The sequence below is a fragment of the Danio rerio genome, chromosome 19 (genome assembly GCF_052040795.2).
Source record: "Danio rerio strain M-AB ecotype USA chromosome 19, GRCz13ab, whole genome shotgun sequence".
Lineage (NCBI taxonomy): Eukaryota > Metazoa > Chordata > Actinopteri > Cypriniformes > Danionidae > Danio > Danio rerio.
Window position 1 is genome coordinate 22,648,266 of NC_141039.2, and position 22,465 is coordinate 22,670,730.

Genomic DNA, 22,465 nt, shown 5'->3' on the forward strand with positions numbered 1-22,465 from the left:
GCAGAAATCGAGACTTGTCCAATTTTGGGGATCTTGTGTGAAATGTAGCCTCAGTTTCCTGTTTTTAGTGGACAGGAGTGGCACCCAGTGTGGTCTTCTGCTGCTGTAGCCCATCAAGGTTGGATGTTTTGTGTGTTCAGAGATGCTCTTCTGCATATCTCGGTTGTAGAGAGTGGTTATTTGAGTTACTGTTGCCTTTCTATCTAGAATCAGTCTGGCCATTCTCTTTTGAACTCTGGCATCAACAAGGCTATTGCTCCAACAGAACTGCCGCTCACTGGATATTTTCCCTTTTTTGGACCAGTCACTGTTAACCCTAGTGATGGTTCTGCGTGAAAATCCCAGTAGATGAGCAGTTTCAAAAAATACTCAGACCATCCCATATGACACCAACAACCATGCCACATTCAAAGTCACTTAAATCCCTTTTCATCCCCATTGTGATGCTCAGTTTGAACTGCAGCAGATTGTCATGACCATGTCAACATGCCTAAATGCATTAAGTTGCTGCCATGTGATTTGCTGATTAGACATTTGCGTTAACAAGCAGTTGGACAGGTTTACCTAATAAAATGAGTGTAGATTGGTCTTCTTACTCAAATTGTTTAATTTTACCCAGTACATCCAGCCTGTATTTGGTGTATTGAAAGAATGATGTCTGGAAAAATCTATACTATTTAAATCTGTCTTGTTTCCTTCTATAAAATTTAGTAAACACCACATGCCTCTCTGTGAGGCGATTTTTTCCTCCCCATAACATTTGCATGCCTGTAACTCAGTATTCAAGACTTTAAATTCATTTTAGATTTTTTTTCATAAGAAATTTTCCTTTTTGAATCTTCATTTTTAAGACCTTAAATGATTCAGTCCTAGAAGTATTGGGATCTCAGGGCTGTAAAATAAAGTTACAAGACTGCATTTTAAAACTCTTGGTAGCTTCAGAAGCTGTCCTTCTTAAAAATGTCTCGGAAACTAATTTAAATACAAAATCAAAATACTAAGAGCAAGTTAATGTGACTCTTCTAGACCATTTCAATATGTTTTTGGCAGTCAGTGTGTTCTATGCAGATGTATTGGATTGAATCTTGAATTACAGGTACATAAACTTTGCAGAAAAAGTTTGTCCACCCCCATTTTGAACTGTCAACATGAGTATTTTTATGCAACAGAATTACCATAACTTTCATTTTTCCACAACAAAATGTTGGATTATTCAGCAAATCCACATACAATACATTTAATAGTTTTTTTTTTTTTTTAGAATTAAATAGCAAGATTGTCTAAACATTTGTAAATAAACCAATTGCAAAAACACCAGTAATAAAATTATGTTAATGTTTTTTTTACACTGATCCTTAAATTTTATTTTGGATTTGTGACTTTGATAATGACTATTATAAAAGCCTGGTGATTATATTTTGCTGACAGTGTATTGAGTGTGACTTATTCTTTCTTCATTTTGTTCTCTGTGATAACACTTGATATATCTGGAAGAAAGGCATCTTTGCTGTTAGAATTGCTTCAAAGAACACTGTTTTTTCATGGAGATTAAGCTGGTGCTGTTTTTTTTTTTTGGTAAGACGCTTACTCTGTCTATTCTGTCACTTCTCCAGACATCGTGTTTAGTTTCCGCACGACGTATGTGAGTAAGTCTGGGCAGGTGATCTTCGATGCTCGGCAGATCTGCATCCATTACATGACCACCTGGTTCATCATCGACCTGGTTGCTGCTCTCCCCTTTGATCTTCTTTACGCTTTCAAAGTCAGCGTGGTGAGTAATGCATATATTAAGAAAATTATAATGACTGTATCAGGGGGAAAATCTGCGGGAACATGTTTTCACAGCTTTTAGGTGCATTTTGAATTTATAAAATGTGCATAATTTTACCAATAAAATCAGCCCCACTCAGAATCCGAGCTTGCAGAACAAATACCAACCATGGCAGGATTGGCTTTGAATTTGGGGTAATTAAGCCATTTGGCTTTTAGCTATGTGCAATAATACATCAACATTTCATATTAGTTATGTCCAAAATAAATATAACTTACGTACTGAAACTATCTGTGGGTAACAAAATTTTTGAAAAGTTGTTTGTATGATTTTTACATTTGATAAAAAACACCAAATACTGTATGTATATGAGTGTATTTGCTTGCATGTAAACATGATAGTGCAACTTGTTAAAACAACATTAGCAGTGTTTTAAAACAATCTAGAAAAAGGGCTGTGCAATATGCATTATGTATATTGTATGGACAAAATAAAAAGTATATTGTTTATGCTTTATATTCTGTAATTCATGCTATGCTCTGTTGTTTATTTTGTGGTCACATTTATTGTGTGATGTTTACAGTAATACTTATTTATATTTTACATGATCATAATATTAAAATATTATAATTATATATATATATATATATATATATATATATATATATATATATATATATATATATATATATATATATTGATATATTGATGGTTTATTGTGGGTATGTTGTTTACATGAAGAAATCTGTGTTATAAGTTAAACACAAAGTCTAATAAACAATTATATTTTGAATTTAAATAGTTTTTGTCTTGCATTTACATTAATTGTACATTTGAATAGCCAAAATTACACTTTTCAGAATTTTAAATGCGATTAATCACGATTAATCTTCAAAACAAAGTGTGATTAATTAGTAAATTTTTTTAATCGATTGAAAGCACTCTATAGTTGAAGTCAATGTTTAACAGAGCAAGGAAATTTTCACAGTATGTCTGATAATATTTTTTTCTTCTGGAGAAAGTCTTATTTGTTTTATTTCTGCTTTATTTCTAGCAGTTTTAAATTTTTTTAAACACTATTTTAAGGACAAAATTATTAGCCCCTTTAAGCATTTTTTTTAACTTTCCACAGAACAAACCATCATTATATAATAACTTGACTAATTACCAGAACCTGCCTAGTTAACCTAATTAACCTAGTTAAGCCTTTAAATGTCACTTTAATCTGTATAGAAGTGTCTTGAAAATCATCATGTTAAATTTTATTAACTGTCACCATGACAAAGATAAAATGAATCAGTTATTAGAACAATTATGTTTAGAAATGTGTTGAACAAATCCTCTCTCTGTTAAACAGAAATTGGGTGTGTGTGTGTGTGTATATATATATATATATATATATATATATATATATATATATATATATATATATATATATATATATATATATATATGTCACTATTATTTTATCACTGGCTAGAAACCTACACTACCTGACAGAAGTATTGTCGTCCTTGAAAGTTTTAGTAACAACAAATAATAAATTGACTTCTAGTTGGTCATTTGGTATCAGAAGTGGCTTATATGAAAGGCAAAGGCCTCTAGATTACGTTTTATTTTACCAAAATAATATATGATCATGCCTTGATTTTCAATTATTTTATTAAGACAGTAAGCTCTGACTTTGCTCAAACAAAATTCTTGTGACTTGACAGAAATAATGTGCAGTATAGAATATAAATCATGGTGCAGTGAAACATGAATTAATATTGTGTCTGACTCCCATGACCTTGGAAGACTGCATCCATACATCTCTGTGATGATTCAAATAACTTATTAGTAAAGTCATCTGGAATGGCAAAGAAAGTGTTCTTGCAGGATTCCCAAAGTTTATCAAGATTCTTTGGATTTATCTTCAATGTCTCCTCCATCTTACACCAGACATGCTGAATAACGTTCATATCTGGTGACTGGGCAGACCAATCCTGGAACACCTATACCTTCTTTTTATTCAGAAATTTTTTAATGTAATGGGCAGCACAAATGTCTTGATATATCAGGCTGTTGATGTTGCCATCCACTCTGCAGATCTCCCGCACACTCAAATCTGAATGTAACTCCGAACTATGATTTTTCCTTCTCCAAACTTGACTGGTTTTTTGAGAATCTTGGGTCTATGCGGGTTTCAATTGGTCTTCTGTAGTATTTGTAATGATTGAGATGTAGTTCAACAGATGATACATTGGAAAAATTTACCTTTTGTCACTTTTCCAAATGATCAACTAAGCCAAGTTATTTGTTGCTATTACGATTGGGATCGATGACAAGACTTTTGTCAGGTAGCGTACATTAAACAACAGTTATGACCAGGAATGGGCTGGATTTTCTTTAGGTTACTGAATTTAGCTAAACGATTAGTTTTAGCTTCCTTGAATATAAAACAAAGCACTAAGCAGCAGCGGCACTCTGTTAGCTGGCCCTGCATGTGAACCATAAAATGTTTTTTTGATAGCCTCATGGATGTAGAACTTTTAATGAGTGATCCTGGGTTCAGGTACTGTACAAATAAAGATGTATAGCAGGGTCTAAAATTGGCCGCCTCTGCCTCTGACCACTCTTCTATAAAAACGAGGATAATTCACTGGTTTTAATTCACAGAAGAAGACAGTCAGCTTTTCTAGCCAATCCAGACTGGCGGAATCGATCAGTGCCACTTGGAAACACAGACTTACAGTGATGACACATGCAGTAAATGAAACCCTGCATCCCTCTGTACAGCCAAACACATCCAAAGAGCACTCGAAATCCAGCGAGGCTTATTAAGAGAAGGAGAGTGAAACGCAGAGGACTTTACTTGAGCACCACTGTAATACAGAGCTTGTTGTCTCTGAGATGTTCCTTTAAATCTGCTCCAATTACAGATTGCACCTCTGCTCCTTTGGTATCCCTTCATATCTGCCCTTCAGCTACAGTACATTGAACACACACACACACACACACACACACACACACACGCACAGACGTGTGCGCACAACCCCAAAGAAGACATCAGATAATTTTTTAGTATATCTTTTACTCCACTCTTTACTCCACTTTTTTCTCTTGCCCATTTTCTTTCTCCTGCTCAATTAATTTAATTAATTACTCAATTAATTAGTTTTCTTTTCCTATCCTGTTCTTATCCTTTCCTCTTAACTTACTTTTCCTTGTTATTGTCAATCTCCTTTCCCTTTTTTCTACTTCTTTCTGTTTCCTTTTCCTATCCTTGGGTGCGTTTCCTAAAACCATCGTCAGCCAACTAGGTTGAAAGTTGTTGTCATTACAAACAAAGTTCAGTGATTCTGTGTTTCCTGAATTGGGCCACCCTTAGCTACAACTGCATGAAAGGATTTTCGAAAGCTTGCAATGAGGCATTTACGTTGATGTGGAGGATTCTTGCACTCCTCATCTATTCAAATTTGTTGTAATTCAGCAACATTGGAGGCTAAACTGCCTTTTTAAGGTCATGCCTCAGCATCTCAATTGAAATCAGGTCGGGACTTTGACTAGGCCATTAAAAAATCTTCATTTTGTTTTTCTTCCGCCATTCAGAAGTGGCTCAACCACCAGGCTGCGGATTGGTACTGTTTCATGGATCACTTGGTACCAGGCAGCACAAAAAAACATTAATTATTTTTGCTTTATTATCTGAGTCTGATCAATCTTTTATTTTGAAAAATATTTTATTCAACGAGTGACAAATAGCTTAATTACTGTCAGAGTGAAAGCAATGTTTTTGTGAGTTTGTTATACTCTGAGAAAACATTTGAATTAAATGATTGAATGGTTCAATAACCTAACATAGTTTTGCGTTAGCTTGAGGTCACTAACAGATGCTGGACATTCATCTTCTGGATATTTTGGTACACAGCAGAATTCATGGTTCCATTCATCCCAGCAAATATTCCAGGTCCTAAAGCAGCCAAACAGACTATCACACCACCTCAACCACCACCACATTTTACTGTTGGTATGGTGTTCTTTTTCTGAAGTATAGACGCCACACATAATGGGACTCGCACTTTCCAAAAAGTTGTTGGAAAAAAAATTAAAGTTGATGTTTTTGTTTTGGTCTTGGAACTCTTCCACCCAAACCATTTTTGCCCAGACTATTTCTTATGGTGGAGTCTTGAACTTTCACCTTTACTGAGGCAAATGATGTTCATTGGACATTATGGGGTTATTTCAGTCGGCTGGCCTCTTCAAGGGAGGTTCTCCATTGTTCCATGTTTATGCCATTTGTAGATAATGTTTGATGATCTGAAACATTATATTGAGATATATATCAAATACAAATTACTTGTATAACACATATTTGATTAAATTTAACAAATTTATAAAAAACAAAATCCATATATATCTATAGAATGTTCTCCACCCTTTCTGATGAATGTCATGGCGGAAATTTAGCATTTTAATTTATGGGGTTCAGACTAGGGATCACTGACAGAGTTCAGGAAAGACTCGTCACTACATAATTATTTTCTAAATGATGCATCGTAATATGGTAGTTACACTGTGAATTATGCCTTTGGGAAACGCACCCCAAGTACCCCACCCCACCATTCCTTTCCCCTCCCCCTTCTCCTTCCCTTCCCCTCCCGTTTTCATTTCATTTCCCTTTCCCTCCATTCCCTCCCCATTCCAATTCCCTCTTCCCCCTTTCCTGAACCCCTGCCATAGTCTTACCATTTACACCCCATTTCACTCCCTTAACTAATTTTCAACCAGCTGTTAAGTTCAGCCTTTTTCTTTCTTTAATGACATTAATGTTCATTGGTTTTGCTTCTGAGACCATCATCTCCTGGTGTTTATTAATATTTGATTGTCAAATGAAAGATTGTGGCCATTACAACATGGATTATTATTTAATGCTGCAGGGACGTGAAAGGCTTGTTTCTCACTGGGATTGTCTGTCTGATTATAAGAGAGGCTGTGATGAATATCGTCGGCTAGTTACTGCCTTAAGCTCTGGACAAACTGATCTAATAGCAGTGTATATGCATCTGTTTCTGTCCTGGAATGTGTGAAAGTTCATGTTCAGGTTAATATGAAAGTGTTAGTCATGCTAAATATATAGTTACAGAATATATATGGGCTGTTTAAATCTCTCTCTCTTGCATGCTTGTTCACTTTAATCTTTCATTAATACATAAAACATTACATATAAATGAATTTATTACAGCCGTCCTCCTGATTATATAGTGTTACATGCCTGCAGGGTTGAACTTTTTGCATAAATATTTTTGGTTACACTTTATTTCACACTGCTAATGTTACTTTGAATTAAATGACATGTTGAAGAGAAATGCTGCATAAATTGTGTAGGACTTGTATTAACATGCTTGAAACTTGGATGATAGTATTCTGAAACACTTTACAAAGCACACTGTAGTCAAAAAATTTGAAATAGAATTTTAGAAAAGGAATAAATATGAATAAGAATACAAAAACAAGGCAACGCAGTTGTGCAGTAGATAGTGCTGTTGCCTCACAGCAAGAAGGTCACTGGATTGCTGGTTTGAGCCTCGGCTTAGCTGGCATTTCTGTGTGGAGTTTGCATGTTCTCCCTGCATTCCTGTGGGTTTCTTCCGGGTGCTCCGGTTTCCCCCACAGTCCAAAGACATGCGGTACAGGTGAATTGGGTAGGCTAAATTGTCCGGAGTGTATGAGTGTGTGTGTGTGGATGTTTCCCAGAGATGGGATGCGGCTGAAAGGACATCTGCGGTGTAAAAACTTGCTGGATAAGTTGGCGGTTCATTCCACTGTGGCGACCCCAGATTAAAAAAGGGACTAAGCCAACAAGAAAATGAATGAATGAATGAATGAATATAAAAACAAAGCTGTTAAACATAAAATCTATCAAAACTTTTAGCAAATTCCATGACTCTTTCAGTTGAATTGACACAATTGTTGAGTAAATGACATGGATTTTGTTTGCCTTTGTGTGCTTTGTCTCAGATATAAATATTTCCAAAGCCATGATGTGCTTAAGACAACATGAACAAAGGGCCAGATTTACTTAAAACTTGCATCAATGCAAATCTTTTTTTTTCACATTAAAACATTAAACATTAGGATTTATAAAAGATATGCAGAAACTAAATAGCACTGAAATTTCGTTTTTTTAAATTAATATTTAATATTATTTATAATATAATCAAATAAAATATGTGTTGGAATATCAAGCCAATTCCATGCTTGTTCAATAAGAAATGGTCTGGAGAGGGTTTTCTTTAATGCTTAAAATATTAGTAATTTGGGCATTGAAGAAAACCCTCGCCAGACAACGTAACAGAGCCCTGGGTTACGTTACCCCAATGCAATACAAGAAATACATTCAAGAGATTCGCAACTAACATACATTTCCTGACTCCAGCTTATATACACAACTGATATTAACAGGTGGAGTTTTGCTGTAACATCACTTATCAGTAATTCTGCAGTCCTTTGGCTCTTGTACCCCAGACATACTTCCTCTTTCTGCAACCCTTCTCTGCATACCAGAACTGAACAATTACGTGCATCTTTAATATATTTCCCAACTTTTACAAGCATCATGCTCATTGGGACATGTCTAGACTTTTATATTAAACAGCAGTCTGGAACAAGGGCCTCCACACTAAATTTATTCCTATTCTGCTATTTCCCTCTAGTCAGCAGTTCCTTCTAAAAGTATGCAGCACAGTAAAAAAGAGGAAGTATGCCTGGTCAGTATATGGTATCATACAAAAGAAAAAGATTTATTAATCTTTTGTTAGTCTAAAAATTTTTCTAATCAAAAATAAAGACACAAATAATAAGAATAAATTCCTTGCCATGCAACTTACACACACACACACACACACACACACACACACACACACACACACACACACACACAGTAGGATTTTCAATCCATAATATTATAGTGACATTACTGTAAACTTAGTAACTAAATCATATTGACTAAGATATGTCTTTAAAAAACTGAAAGAGTACTGCTGACGATGCTAAACAAATTTGCCATCTCAATAAACATAAACAAAGAACATTGATCACACACTTACCAAATCTGTAGAGACGGAACAATCAACACAAACTTGAACCGTGTATTTTATTATTATTATTTTTTTAAAAAGAACTGGTAAATTAGAATTTCAACATTTTCACTGCTGATTTTCACAATTTTCAGATTCTAAAAGCTGTCAGGTAAAAATGTTTCTTACAAACATATTTTTGACATGTGTTAGCAGACCTCTGTAATGAAACTGTCTGGGTCTATACTCGGGAAATTGAAACAAAACACATTTATTAACACAACACTGATGACCCATTTCGAACAATTCTTCTTACTACTTACTACTAGTTTGATTTACGGTTGGCAGCACAATTTGGCATCTCTTTGAACACTGTAAAAGCTGAAAAGAGTCTTCAAAGCTATATCATGCATATTAATGAAGTAAATCTTGTTTACAATAGAGCGTGCTGATTGGTTTGAATCAAGTCTTTGTCATCAATTAATGAACAGACGTGATGAAACTCAATGACGTCATTTTGTACCGGCCGGTAGAGACAGCCAATCTCCATGCTGGATTTTACACAATGATCTCATCGCCGTGATGTTGCTTCAATTTTTGTTTTAAACCAGAAGAACAAACATGCTCTGAACAATGCAAAAAACAACCAATATTTACTTTTTAGCTAAATGTATGTGTCCTTGTGGTATTTTTAGCAACGTGGGACATATTTGACTGTTAACATCTCAAAAAATGTGTTTTGGTGTTTCATGACCATTTAATACAAGATCATTTTAAATATATGTTAGAAATCTAACTAGCATCTTTATATTTCATTGTTGTGCCCACTCATGTGAAAATCAATTGGTTCTTGTATACTTTTGACATGTAGTGATGTATCTTAGAACCATTTTCTGCTTGTTTCACAAAAACATAAAGACATATTTTTAGTTTTTGTGTTGCTGTTAGGTTTTAGCAGTCAGATTATTTTTATTTTTAGAATTTGACTTAAATCATAGATTGGTCTGGATGGAATCTCTGCTTGATAAGTCACTTTGCTACCCTGAATGATACATATGACTGTTTTCTGCCAGTTTGACAGTGACTGAGAACAAACACAGTCATACCTCCAGATAAGGGGAAGATAATGACTGCACCACTGAAAAATACATACTTGGGCAGGTTGTTTTGTTCTTCGTCATGTTTATATTTTTCATAGCTCAACTGCAGTCAATTTCGTGTGGTTCATTGTCTTGTTTATTAGTGGGCGGCAGATTTCCTTTCACCTGAGAAAATGTGGTTCTGCATGACTGAGACGGAGAGAAAAGATGTTTTATACTGCCATAATTGGCCCAAATGTCTCTCCCTAATGATGATCTCTTAAATATTTTAATCCCAGTTGTCTCAGAGCTCTCATACCTGCATGTTACACCATTATCCAAGACACCCATGACCTCTAAACATCTGCTAGGAGATGTTCAGGCTTACAGTTTTTTTTTCACTATGTATTTGCTTGCTAAAATGTTACATTGTAAAGCTAAAGTTATTACTATGACTTTACTATCATTTTAAAAAGCTAAAATGCCACCAAATTGATCTCTCATCTAGGCAGATAACTGGGAAGATAACTATTTTCAAGGTATACAGCAGTTTGGAAAATTCAAGGTTTTAAAACTGACTAAATTTTGTTTGTTTGTTTTAGGACAACAGTTTCTCCAGCAGTAAATATCTTAAAACACGGCACTTTAAATTGTAAAGAAATCTGTGTTATGGGAGCTAATGAAGACAGAAGTTAATAATTCATTTGAATTATTTAGCCTGACATGTTTACTGCTGTCAAAAATATTTAAAATGTTTCTCAAAATGAAATATATTGTGTGTAGAGGGAAAAAGCTTTAGTTTTTTTACCCAGACATTTAAAGGAATATATTTTAGAGCAGTAATCACAATACCATGAGACCGTGATATTTTTATCCAAGGTTATCATACCATCAAAAACTCATCATGTTGTGTCGTTTATTTAGGTTATATATATATTTTTTTGATCAACCAAGCCTGATATTGAGAAGAAAACTGACATTGCAATATTTTGCCCAGCAATATATATTGCAATATAAGTACAACTTCACAAGATTGCTTGAATAGTTGAATCATGCTTTTAGACAGATAAGAACAATTTTGATGGAAAGTCAATCTATGTAATACTGTATATACCCAAAAAATCATGAATAAATATAAAATAATGCAAAGGCACACATAAAAGTAATGAAAACAAATTCAGAAGTGCTTTTTGGTTTTCTGGTGAGTATTACAGTATTTGTAAGTACAGAAAATGAATAAATAGCTGTAAAATAACACAGTATATTCTCCATTTTATAAAAAATTAAGTACAGTTCATCTTTGTGAAAGCTACATACATTTTAATTTCTTGTGCCCAAATGATTTAAACCCCAAAAATTCTCTTTTTATTTTATTATAAATTTTATTACAAATAAAGAAAAATAAATTATTGAAAACAGCAATACAAAACATACAGGGCTTTATTTTAATGATCTAAGTACAAAGTCCAAAACGTATGGCGCAATAGCACTAAGGGCATATCTAAATCTACTTTTGCTATTTTAAGGCCAAAAAAAAAAAACAAACAAAAAAACTGTCTTTGCATCGGCGTTTGATCTAAAAAGGTTGTGCTCATAAATTGATGATCGGAGGGGTCATCTTTTTTGGTAATGTTAGTTTTTGTAAAACATCTTTCAGTGCATTAAATGTATGTATTTATTTAAATTATATCTAATTCATTAATTAAATGTATTCATGTTTTCAGTGTTCTGTGGTATATTTTGTATATTCTCACGTACAGAATCTGATTAGCCACTTCTGAGATTACTGTGTCAAACAAACTATGCATTTAATTTGTCTTTACTTTTAGGCTATACGTATAAACAAACAGCTATTTTACGAGAAAACAGTCCTGAACAGTTGTCAATAATTGCTTACGTAGATCTGCTAATTTCAGACTATTGAATGAGTTTTTTTTCTTGCGGACTGTTTGGCGCAATTATATCCTTTAATAGTTACAGTAAGAAATAATTTGCTCTAATCTGTATCAAATAATATTACTAATTAAAATAATAGATAAATATACTATAAATATACTATAAATTTAGCACCCTATAATGATTCTTACCAATTTGAATGCATATTTGTGCCAAACAATTTCATTTAGTGATTTGAAACCGGCAAAAAAAAAAAAAAAAAAAAAAGCACCAACAGACAGTGTAAGTGTTTCCATCAATAAGGAGCAAATTAGAAGTTTATTGAAACAAAAGTAAAAATAGTTTGCTAAGAGTGATAACTGAACCTTAAAATAATGTGACAAAAAAAATATTTCCAAGTAAAACACAAGTATATTGCGATATATATCACAGAAAAATTAAATAGCGCAATGTCAGATGTTGGACAAAATTTCTCTCGAGTTTTTTTAATTTTTCACTTTCGACCATTGGTGAAGTTTTTTCCTCGCAACTGGCTTGCATGGTTCAGGACCTGTAGAGCTATGCATCGCTGGATTTGCTCTTAAGTGTTTGGACTCTCAGGAATGAATATTAACCCACACTGAACTGAGCAAAACTGAACTGAACTTAAACACTGAAAACTGAACTGACATTGTTTCAATTTTCTATAATATTCTATGTGAAGCTGCGTTGACACAATCTACATTGTAAAGGCGCTATAGTAATAAAGGTGAATTGAATTGAATTAAATTTTGTCCAGCATCTGACATTGCGATATTTTATTTTTCTGTGATATATGTTGCAATATACTTGTTTTACTTGGAAATACTTTTTAGTCACCTAAATTTTAAGGTTCAGTTCTCACTCTTAGCAAACCATTTTTACTTTTGTTTCAATAAACTTTTAGTTTGCTTCTTATTAATAGCTAAGGGAATTTAGATATTAGGTATGTGGCTGGTGTATTCTGGGAAATTTTTCTTACCACTTGATTTTAAGTGTGGTCCTGAAAAATCTTTTTTTGAAGGGGTGTATACCCCTTGCCCTTAGCCCTACGCCTTCAAGCTAACAAGAATTAGGACACCATTACCCCTTCACGGGCACGTGCAAAACGAGGGGTAAGAGGAAGGGCTAAGAGGTAGAATTGGGATTGGGCCTAAATAAAGTTAGTCTTTGTTATATCTACAGACATCATAATTGTGCCCAAAATGGAAATATTCAAATTCAAAGTCATGAGTCTTAAAAACGCATGCAAATTATAAACCTACACTCTGTTATGGATAAGCTTTGCAATGACTCCACAAATTGCATGAGTTCTGATCTGTGCATCACATTATATCCATCATTTAACATGACAGGCACAACCCTCAAATGCACTTGCCTGCAGAGCAAATCCTGCACAGTTAATGCTTCCTCCCCTCTCGCCTCTGCCAGGTGTCAGTGGTCCATCTGCTAAAGACCGTCCGCCTGCTGAGACTCCTGCGTCTGCTGCAGAAGATGGACCGCTACTCCCAGCACAGTACGGTGGTGCTGACCCTGCTCATGTCCATGTTTGCTCTGCTGGCCCACTGGATGGCTTGCATCTGGTACATTATTGGCAAGAAGGAGGTGGAGAGTAACGCAGACACCTGGGATATTGGTGAGACCAGCATACAGAATTTGCTCATTTGATGCGTTTAGATGTTTTGCTATGATGTTGGATATGAAAAGAAGTATGTCAGTAGATTTGTGTGCCAATACGTACTTGTGGCTGCCAAAATGTAAAAAAGTACCAAAATGATGTATTCAATTCAATTCAGCTTTATTTGTATAGCGCTTTTACAATGTAGATTGTGTCAAAGCAGCTTCACATAAATGGTCATAGTAACTGGAACAGTGTGGTTCAGTAACTGGAACAGTGTGGTTCAGGTTTTAGTGTTTAAGTTCAGTTCAGTTCAGTTTAGCTCAGTTCAGTGTGATTTAATCATTACTGAGAGTTCAAACACTGAAGAGCAAATTCATCGATGCGTAGCTCTACCAGTCCTGAACCATGCGTACTACTGAAACCAAAAATCTGAAGGTCATGAGGCTAGGGGAGATTTTTTAATGGTGGTGACTGTAAAGATTTATGGTGATATTACTTTTATTTGACGGTCACAAAGTACACATTCAAATGCAGTACCGACATTAATATGCAATTTTGAAAGCACTAGTTATCACACCTGCCAAGGGCAACTGTAAATAACCTATTTGATAACATGTAATATTAAACTAAAAACAAAACTTTAAATTTGATTGAAATTGTTATTAAAATTAGAATTTAATGAAACCAAAAATTAAATATTAGCATTGAACTGTAAATTATTTAATGCTGATTTTAATTTTGTTTATTTATTAGCTTGTTTTTGAATGCTAAACCACAGAGCTTTATTTTTGCAGAATGCAGTGACATTTTTATTTGAAATGCTTATATTATGTTGAAATAATTTGTATTTTATTCAGTAAAAATATCGTCCATTTCCAGCAGTGTTTGCCAATTAGTGTTAATACAGTAAAATCATAGCAATAATTGGGGATTTTTGTAAGGAAGCTATTTGTTGTGGAGAATGTTGAAGAGTTGTTTCATTACCTATTTTAAGTTGTGGTTTGTGTTGGAGAGATCTGTAGAAAAATCAAGCGCTTCTCATTGGATTTCACTGTGCTGTATTGTGGTGGTCATGTAAATAAATGGTAAAAACTCTGGTTTGCTCTAGCTTGAACAACTCTTTCACTTTTTTTGAACCGAGCTGCTAAATTGTCAGTGTGTTATGCATTTCAAAAATTAGCGCTGTTTTATTCAACTTTAGGTATGGAACTTATTGGCATCAGAATTTAGTGTTTATTGGTTCAACAAATCGGTTATGTTGGCAAATTTTGGTTGCAATGGCAGAAAAAAATGGTTGTAAAAAGCAACCATTTACTCACAGGATGGAGCACAAAGACCACATTTTCATTTCATCCAACTAATAATAATAATAATAATATGCACAAAAAAAAAAAAAACTTTTTTCCAAGACTAAGATGGGACCACTTGGATTTAATTGGATACTAACAGTGAGTACGTTTACATGGACACCAATAATCCGATTTAAATATGATTAAGACAATACTCTGATTAAGAGTCTACCATGTAAACATTGATTTTTTGATTACCTAAATCCGACTAAAGTCTTAATTAAACTAAGCAGAAATCGAATTAAGACATGGAGTATGTAGATTTTAGTTGCATTATTGAAGTACAGAGCAGATTTATAAACACTGCAATCGAAATATTACCATCGTGTAGGACTTTCGCTGCATTTTGCAATAGAATAGTCTATACACTCGGCTGTTTGACACTATTCTTTGCATCTACTAAGTCAGTGAAGGACCTCAGACACCTGTATTGCAAAATGTGAAGGTTTTTTTCCCATACGGCATGCAGTATCAAATTCAATTAAAACTACACTCTTCCAGCAGTTTAAACTCACATCCAATATCTATTTTGTCACGGGGGAATGCATGAATTTTCCTGAATGAAAGTAAAAGTGCCAAACTGCAGTTAAAGTAAAAAAACTAAACAATGAAACACCTGAAATTTCATGCAACTTGGATAGTGCGGTGACCCATTGACAATAGGTGAACTATGTACCATGTTTGTTTTAAACCACAGGCTACAACACAAAGATAGTACTGTTTGACTTCCATAGTAGAAAAAAAATACGATGGAGGTAATAGGGTAAATCCAAGTATCATCTGGTAATCAACATTTTTTTTTAAACCGATTAACTGTCATTTTTTTGCTTCATTTTTTAATTCAGATTGGAAAGCTATACAGTATATCACATGCATACAGTAGACATCAGAATTTTTAACCCCACTTCGATTTGTCACTCTAAGGTGTATAGAACTGTTTTGAAAAATATCTTGTTAAATATTATTTACTGTCATCATGGCAAAGATAAAATAAATCAATTATTAAAACTATTATGTTTAGAAATGTTTTTAAAAATCTTCTCTGTTAATCAGAAATTGGGAAAAAAATAAACAGTTAATAACTCAAGGGGGCTAATAATTCTGTCTTTAACTGTAGTATAAAATTTTCAAGTCTGAACTAACAAAATGGTGGCGACACAGTGGCTCAGTGGTTAGCATTGTCGCCTCACAGCAAGAAGGTCACTAGTTTAAGTTCTGACTGGGTCAGTTGGCATTTCTGTGTGGAGTTTGCATGTTCTCCCCGGCTTGGTGTGGGTTTCCTCCCGGTGCCCTAGTTTCCTCCATAGTCCAAGGACATGCAGTACAGGTTAATTGGGTAAACAAATTGGCTGTAGTGTATGAGTGTATGTGAATGGGTGTTTTCCAGTGCTGGATTGCGGCTGGAAGGGCATCCGCTGCGTAAAATGTATGCTGGAATAGTTGGTGGTTCATTCCACTGTGGTGACCCCTGATAAATAAGGGACCAAGATGAAGGGGAAAAAATAATGAAATAACAAAGTAGGGTTACATTTAAAGGGTTAATTATGTCTGACATATAGCGCAACAGTGCTGCAGACATCCTAAGTTTGAGTCTTGACTGAACTTTCCCAATTCCACTCCCTTTTCCAACTTCTCTTCCTGTTATCATATTGATCTGTCAAAATAAAAGCAAAAATGTAAAAAATAAAATAAAATCTCAAAAAGAGGAGGGGTTGGGGGGAACTGTTTCTGAAACAAGACAATAAGTCAAAGGGTCCAAAACAGAATTGATTACTACTGACTATATGTTATCTAATCAATTTGGAATGACATGAGCATGAGTAAATGATTGCAGATTTTTTTACTTAGAGTACTATTTTTTGGAATTAATTAACTGCACACTTAGGCAGCATTGTGTTTATTGATTTAATGCAAGTCTGGGTCCCTCGACTGTACTCAAACGGTGATTTGCTCCCATTGATTCCAAATGAAACACTTCATTTCAGCTTGGAATGAATTTGTTAAAGTTGCATTATTCATGTAATATGAATGGATTTAATCTGATGCGTTTGGAGCCAGACAGTGAGTGAGAGAGAGAAAGCAATGATGAAGACCTCAAACGATAATGGAAAGCAGAATTTATAGTTACAGAAAGAAGCGCGATAAGCTTGACACTGTTAGATGGTGTTATGGATAGTGATAGTAGAGGAGGAAAATGGGAAGAAAGCACCAGGGACAACAAGCAGCCAAGTGAGTGAAATAGTGAGCGAATTTGAAACAAACCAGTCACCCAGACGTGGTGCCGCAGGCCGCTCTCTCCATCTTGACTGCAGGAGGGGCTGTAATTAGGCCCAGTGTGCTGCTCTATGGTCCGTAATGACGGATCGCTGTGAAAGTACCAGCATTCCCAGCGCCCCGTCCCCGATCAGTATTGATGGGAAGCTGCTGCTTCCTCCCGGCATCCGACCACTGACCCCAGGCCTGCTCTGATGGGCAGTTACTATAGCAACACGGGGCTGGAATCTCCTCTCTGATACCCTGATTTAGATTGTGTGCAGTGTGGAAACTGATGGGTCGCTTCTTATCAGGGAACACAAGGATTGTTTGGTGAAAAAAAGCAAGGTGTTTGATGAACCGCCTAACAACTGCTGTTAGGAAATAACTTTTTGGGGGTCACAAGATGTTCCTTCTGCTTTTTATGAACCAATTCACATACTCTCAAGTCCGTGCTTTCAGAAAAGTGTATGTCGAAAATACTGTGGTGCTGAATGAATGGTTTGTTTGGCTGTTTACATTTTGCATTTTGTTAGAGCAGAATAGAGGAAAATGATTGTGTTTTTGAACAAAAAATGTGTTTTTGAAACTATATTGGACATTTATTTTTAATGTAAGGCAAGGCAAGGCAAGGCAAGGCAAGTTTATTTATATAGCACATTTCATACACAGTGGCAATTCAAAGTGCTTTACATAAACAGGAATAAAAAAGACAAGTTTAGGAAAATAAAATGCAGACAATAAAAATTATTAAAAACAGATAAAAACAAATTAAAATGAGTTAAAATAGGTTATAAAAGAATGAAAAAGAAAACGAAAAACATAATAGTGCGATCTGTCGGACGCAGCACAGTGCTCATTCAGTAAAGGCACAGCTAAACAGATGTGTTTTCAGTCTTGATTTGAATGTGCCTAATGTTGGAGCACATCTGATCATTTCTGGAAGCTGATTCCAGCAGCAAGGGGCGTAGTGGCTGAAGGCAGATTCACCCTGCTTAGACTGAACTCTTGGAACTTCTAGTTTATATGATCCTAAAGATCTGAGTGATCTGTTAGGTTTGTATTCAGTGAGCATATCTGTAATGTATTGAGGTCCTTGGCCATTTAGTGATTTATAGACCAGTAATAATACTTTAAAATCTATTCTGAATGTAACTGGCAGCCAGTGTAGAGACCTGAGGACAGGTGTGATGTGCTCTGATTTCCTGCTTCTGGTCAGAATTCTGGCTGCAGCATTCTGGATGAGCTGCAAGTGTCTGACTGTCTTTTTGGGAAGGCCAGTGAGGAGTCCATTACAGTAATCCACCCTGCTGCTGATAAAAGCATGAACAAGTTTCTCTAAATCTTCACTAGAAACAAAGCATCTGATTCTTGCTATGTTTTTGAGATGATAGTATGCTGATTTACTGACTGCTTTGACATGACTGTTGAAACTCAGATCTGACTCCAGCGTCACACCAAGATTCTTGACCTTATTTTTTGTCGTTTGACCTTTAGAGCCTAGGTACGCATTCACCTTGAGAACCTCATCTCTGTTCCCAAACGCAATGACTTCAGTTTTCTCTTTGTTTAACTGAAGAAAGTTTTGGCACATCCAATTTTTAATTTCATCAATACATTGGCAGAGGGTGTCAATGGGGCTGTAGTCATTAGGCAGTAAGGCTAGGTAGATCTGAGTGTCATCAGCATAGCTGTGGTAGGAGATTTGATTCTTTCTCATTATTTGGCTCAGAGGGAGCATGTAAAGGTTGAACAGGAGAGGTGCCAGAATCGAGCCTTGTGGGACTCCACATGTCATGGGTGTCCACCTCGACCTATGATCACCTATACTGACATAGTAACCTCTCCCTTCAAGGTAAGATCTGAACCATTTGAGGACTGTCCCAGACAGCCCAACCCAGTTTTCCAGCCTATCCAGAAGTATGCTGTGATCGACAGTGTCAAATGCAGCACTGAGATCGAGCAATACCAACACTGTTATTTTACCTGAATCTGTGTTTAGACGTATATCATTGATTATCTTTATAAGAGCGCTCTCTGTACTGTGATGTGCTCTGAAACCAGATTGAAAATTGTCTAAACACCCCTTGAAGTTTAAGAACTTGTTAACCTGGTTAAAAACAACTTTTTCAATGATTTTGCCAATGAAAGGGAGATTTGAGATTGGCCTGTAATTGTTCAATAGGGTGTTATCCAGGTTGCTCTTCTTCAAGAGGGGTTTAACAACTGCAGTTTTAAGTGAGTTTGGAAAAATCCCTGAGAGAAGTGAATCATTTACCACTTTTAGAAGATCCATTTCTAAACAGGTAAACACCGTTTTGAAGAATGATGTGGGGAGCGTGTCAAGACTGCAGGTTGATGTTTTTATAATTTGCACCATCTCTTCTAAGATTTTACCGTTAATTTCCATGAAATCAGACATAATGTCTGACTTCTCAAGTTGTGGTTGAGTTTGTTTGATATCGACACAACTTGGCTGATTGGATGAGCTGATTGCCTTTCTGATATTATTGATCTTATCAGTAAAGAAATTAGCAAATTCATTACATTTGCTTACAGAGAGTAGCTCACTGGGAATCCGACTGGGGGGGTTTGTGAGCCTCTCTACTGTTGCAAAGAGTGTGCGAGCATTATTTAAATTGTTGTTTATAAGGTTTGAAAAGAAAGTCTGTCTAGCAGTTTTTAGTTCCACATTAAAAGCCTGAAGACTGTCTTTATAGATATTATAATGGACTACTAGTTTCGTCTTTCTCCACATACGCTCAGCTTTCCTGCATTGTCTTTTCTTCATTTGGACTGCTCTTGAGTTTCTCCAAGGGACTCTCTCTTTGCCAGTTCTCTTCCTAACTTTAACAGGAGCGATGTCATTTATTACATTTTCAATTTTAGAATTAAACAAATCAAGGAGAGAATCAACAGAGTCTGCAGATATACTTGGTGCTAGCGATATGGCCTTCATAAACTGCTCACTAGTGTTCTCATTTATGCACCTCTTTCTGACAGAGACAGATCTGTCTTTAATAGCTGGAGTGATCAATATATCAAAGAAAATACAGAAATGATCAGATAGTGCCACATCCTTAACAACAGTCGATGAAATGTGTAAACCCTTAGTTATAAGTAGATCAAGAGTGTGTCCACGATTGTGTGTGGGTCCTTGAACATGCTGAGTCAGATCAAAAGTGTTAAAAACAGTCATCAGTTCTTTTACAGCATTGATTTCTGGATTATCAATGTGAATATTAAAATCCCCAGCAATACTAAAATAATCATATTCAGATGTTACTATTGATAACAGCTCTGTAAAATCATCAATAAAAGCTGGAGAATATTTTGGAGGTCTGTAGATAATGATTAGTAAGATGCGTGGAGACCCTTTTAGTGCTATACTCAGATATTCAAAAGACAAATAGTCACCAAATGACACTTGTTTACATTCATACACATCTTTAAACAGGGCAGCGATGCCTCCACCTCTCCTATTAGCTCTGCAAACACTCAAAAAGTCAAAGTTTAAAGGAGCTGCTTCATTCAGAACTGCTGCGCTACAACTGTCATCTAGCCAAGTTTCATTTAAAAGCATAAAATCAAGGCAATTTGTGTTGATAAAATCATTGACTAAAAGTGACTTATTATTGAGTGATCTGATGTTTAGAAGTGCTAACTTAACAGTTTTAGTCGTTTTCACTACAGAAGTCTCAGATATACATTTAATAGACACCAGATTTGAATGATTTGCTATACGGTCTGAAAGAGTCTTTGGTTTTCTGTCACGTAATAAGACACATATCTGCGTAGAGAAAGCTACAGACACACTGGGTTCCTGCTTGTTCTGTAAACATCTGATAAAGACACTGTTACCTAAGCAGGCCCCCGAGACACATCAATGGCAGTTTTTAAGTTCAACAGCTAAAGATGAGGTGTTTTTTGGGACCTGGCGCTGTCGCAAAGACCTGAGGCCTTTCCTAGGTGTAGGGCGAGGTGGGCTTAGAGATGGGCGTGTGGCTTGCTGACTTTTGGTTGCTAACTGGGGGCTAGCAGCAATGGAGTGTGAGAGTTTAGTTCCAGCACACACCAGTTCCTCCATCTTTTTTGAAAAATCCAAGAGAGGCGAGCAAGATGACAATGAGAACGTGTCCGGTGACAGAGGCTGTGGGTCTGGGGTTTCTGGCTGCTGAGATATGTTTACCTGGCTGTTTTCCTGGGGATCATCAATGAGTGCTGAGACTTGATGCTGTTCTGATGCATCACAGTCTGCCTGTGTTGAGCTCAGTGTGCAGGGTGCAGACGGCAGTTTGTCCGTTATCGGCGGTTGTTGTGGCTGCGTGGTGTTATCTCTGTCCTTGTAGGATGCGTCAGCCACAAGTCCACTCAGGAGCTGATTTGAAGTTCTGTGGTCATCCGGACATTTGCTAGGTGTGTGTGTGTCATTCAGTTCAGTGGCATACACAGCTGATGGATGATGGAGGGAGAAGAGGATGTTGTCTTTCAGCACTTTTGCACCAAGCTTGTTTGGATGAAGGCCGTCTGATGTAAACAGCTGTCTTTGGTTCCAGAAGAGATTGAAGTTGTCGATGAAATTCAGTCTTTTCATGTTACATGTTTTCTGCAGCCATGCATTTAGACCAAGGAGCCTTGAAAACATATTTGTCCCTCTTGCAGGGAGTGGTCCACTGATGAACGGCTGAATTTTCAATCTTTCAACTGTTTCCAAAAGCTTACAGAAATCTCTCTTGAGCAGTTCTGACTGCTCCTTCCGAATATCATTCTTCCCCACATGGATGATAATCCGTTTTGCAGTCTCATGTTTCCTTAATATGTTCTCAAGTTCTTTATTTATATCAGAAACTGTAGCATGAGGAAAGCAGTATGTCATGGTATCTCTGCTCCTAAAATTTTTGATTATTGAGTCTCCAATAATCAATGTTCTTATCTCTGTTGCGATCGGAGCAGAATGCCGCTGTCTAGTCGGCCTTGAGCCTCTGTTCAGAGCAAAGTTAATTGCTGAGTCATGCGATCTCTGTCTAACTGCATTTGGGGAATCTTCACCCATATTACTCAAAACTTCATATCTGTTCTGAAGCTGTATTTGAGTCCGAGCTGTATTTGGGGTAGAGAACGCTAATGCAGCAGCGTATGACCTTCGTGATCTGACCCCACGAGTACCCTTTGGTCTCGCACCTTGTTCATGCCATAGTTCACGCTGATTTTCAACAGTTTCAATCTGTTTTTCTGTTCTCAAAACAGTAGCTGGGGTAGATTTATAGGACTTACCGGCTGAATGCTGTGAGGCTCCACGATGAACCGGTCCTGTGTAATTCGGCAGTTCTGGTTGGATCGCAAGTAACTTTGTTTCAAGAACTGCAATCTTTTGTAAAAGTTTGTGGCAGTTGGTGCAGCAGTGAGATTCCAAATCAATA

At 36.0% G+C, this 22,465-nt stretch overlaps 1 protein-coding gene across 9 annotated transcripts in view; it reads left to right on the forward strand.

The window, feature by feature from the left end:
• kcnh8 (potassium voltage-gated channel, subfamily H (eag-related), member 8) overlaps window positions 1-22,465 on the forward strand; it is a 176,189-nt gene that overhangs the window by 82,208 nt on the left and 71,516 nt on the right. For all 9 annotated transcript variants that reach the window (XR_015516706.2, XM_087295645.2, XM_087295644.2 and 6 more), the window contains exons 6-7: window positions 1,614-1,771; window positions 13,254-13,458. Coding sequence is in view for 8 of the 9 variants with exons in the window: in XM_087295645.2 (XP_087151771.2) it covers window positions 1,614-1,771; window positions 13,254-13,458 (363 nt within the window). In the remaining variant the exon portion in view is untranslated. The remainder of the gene's footprint in view (window positions 1-1,613; window positions 1,772-13,253; window positions 13,459-22,465) is intronic.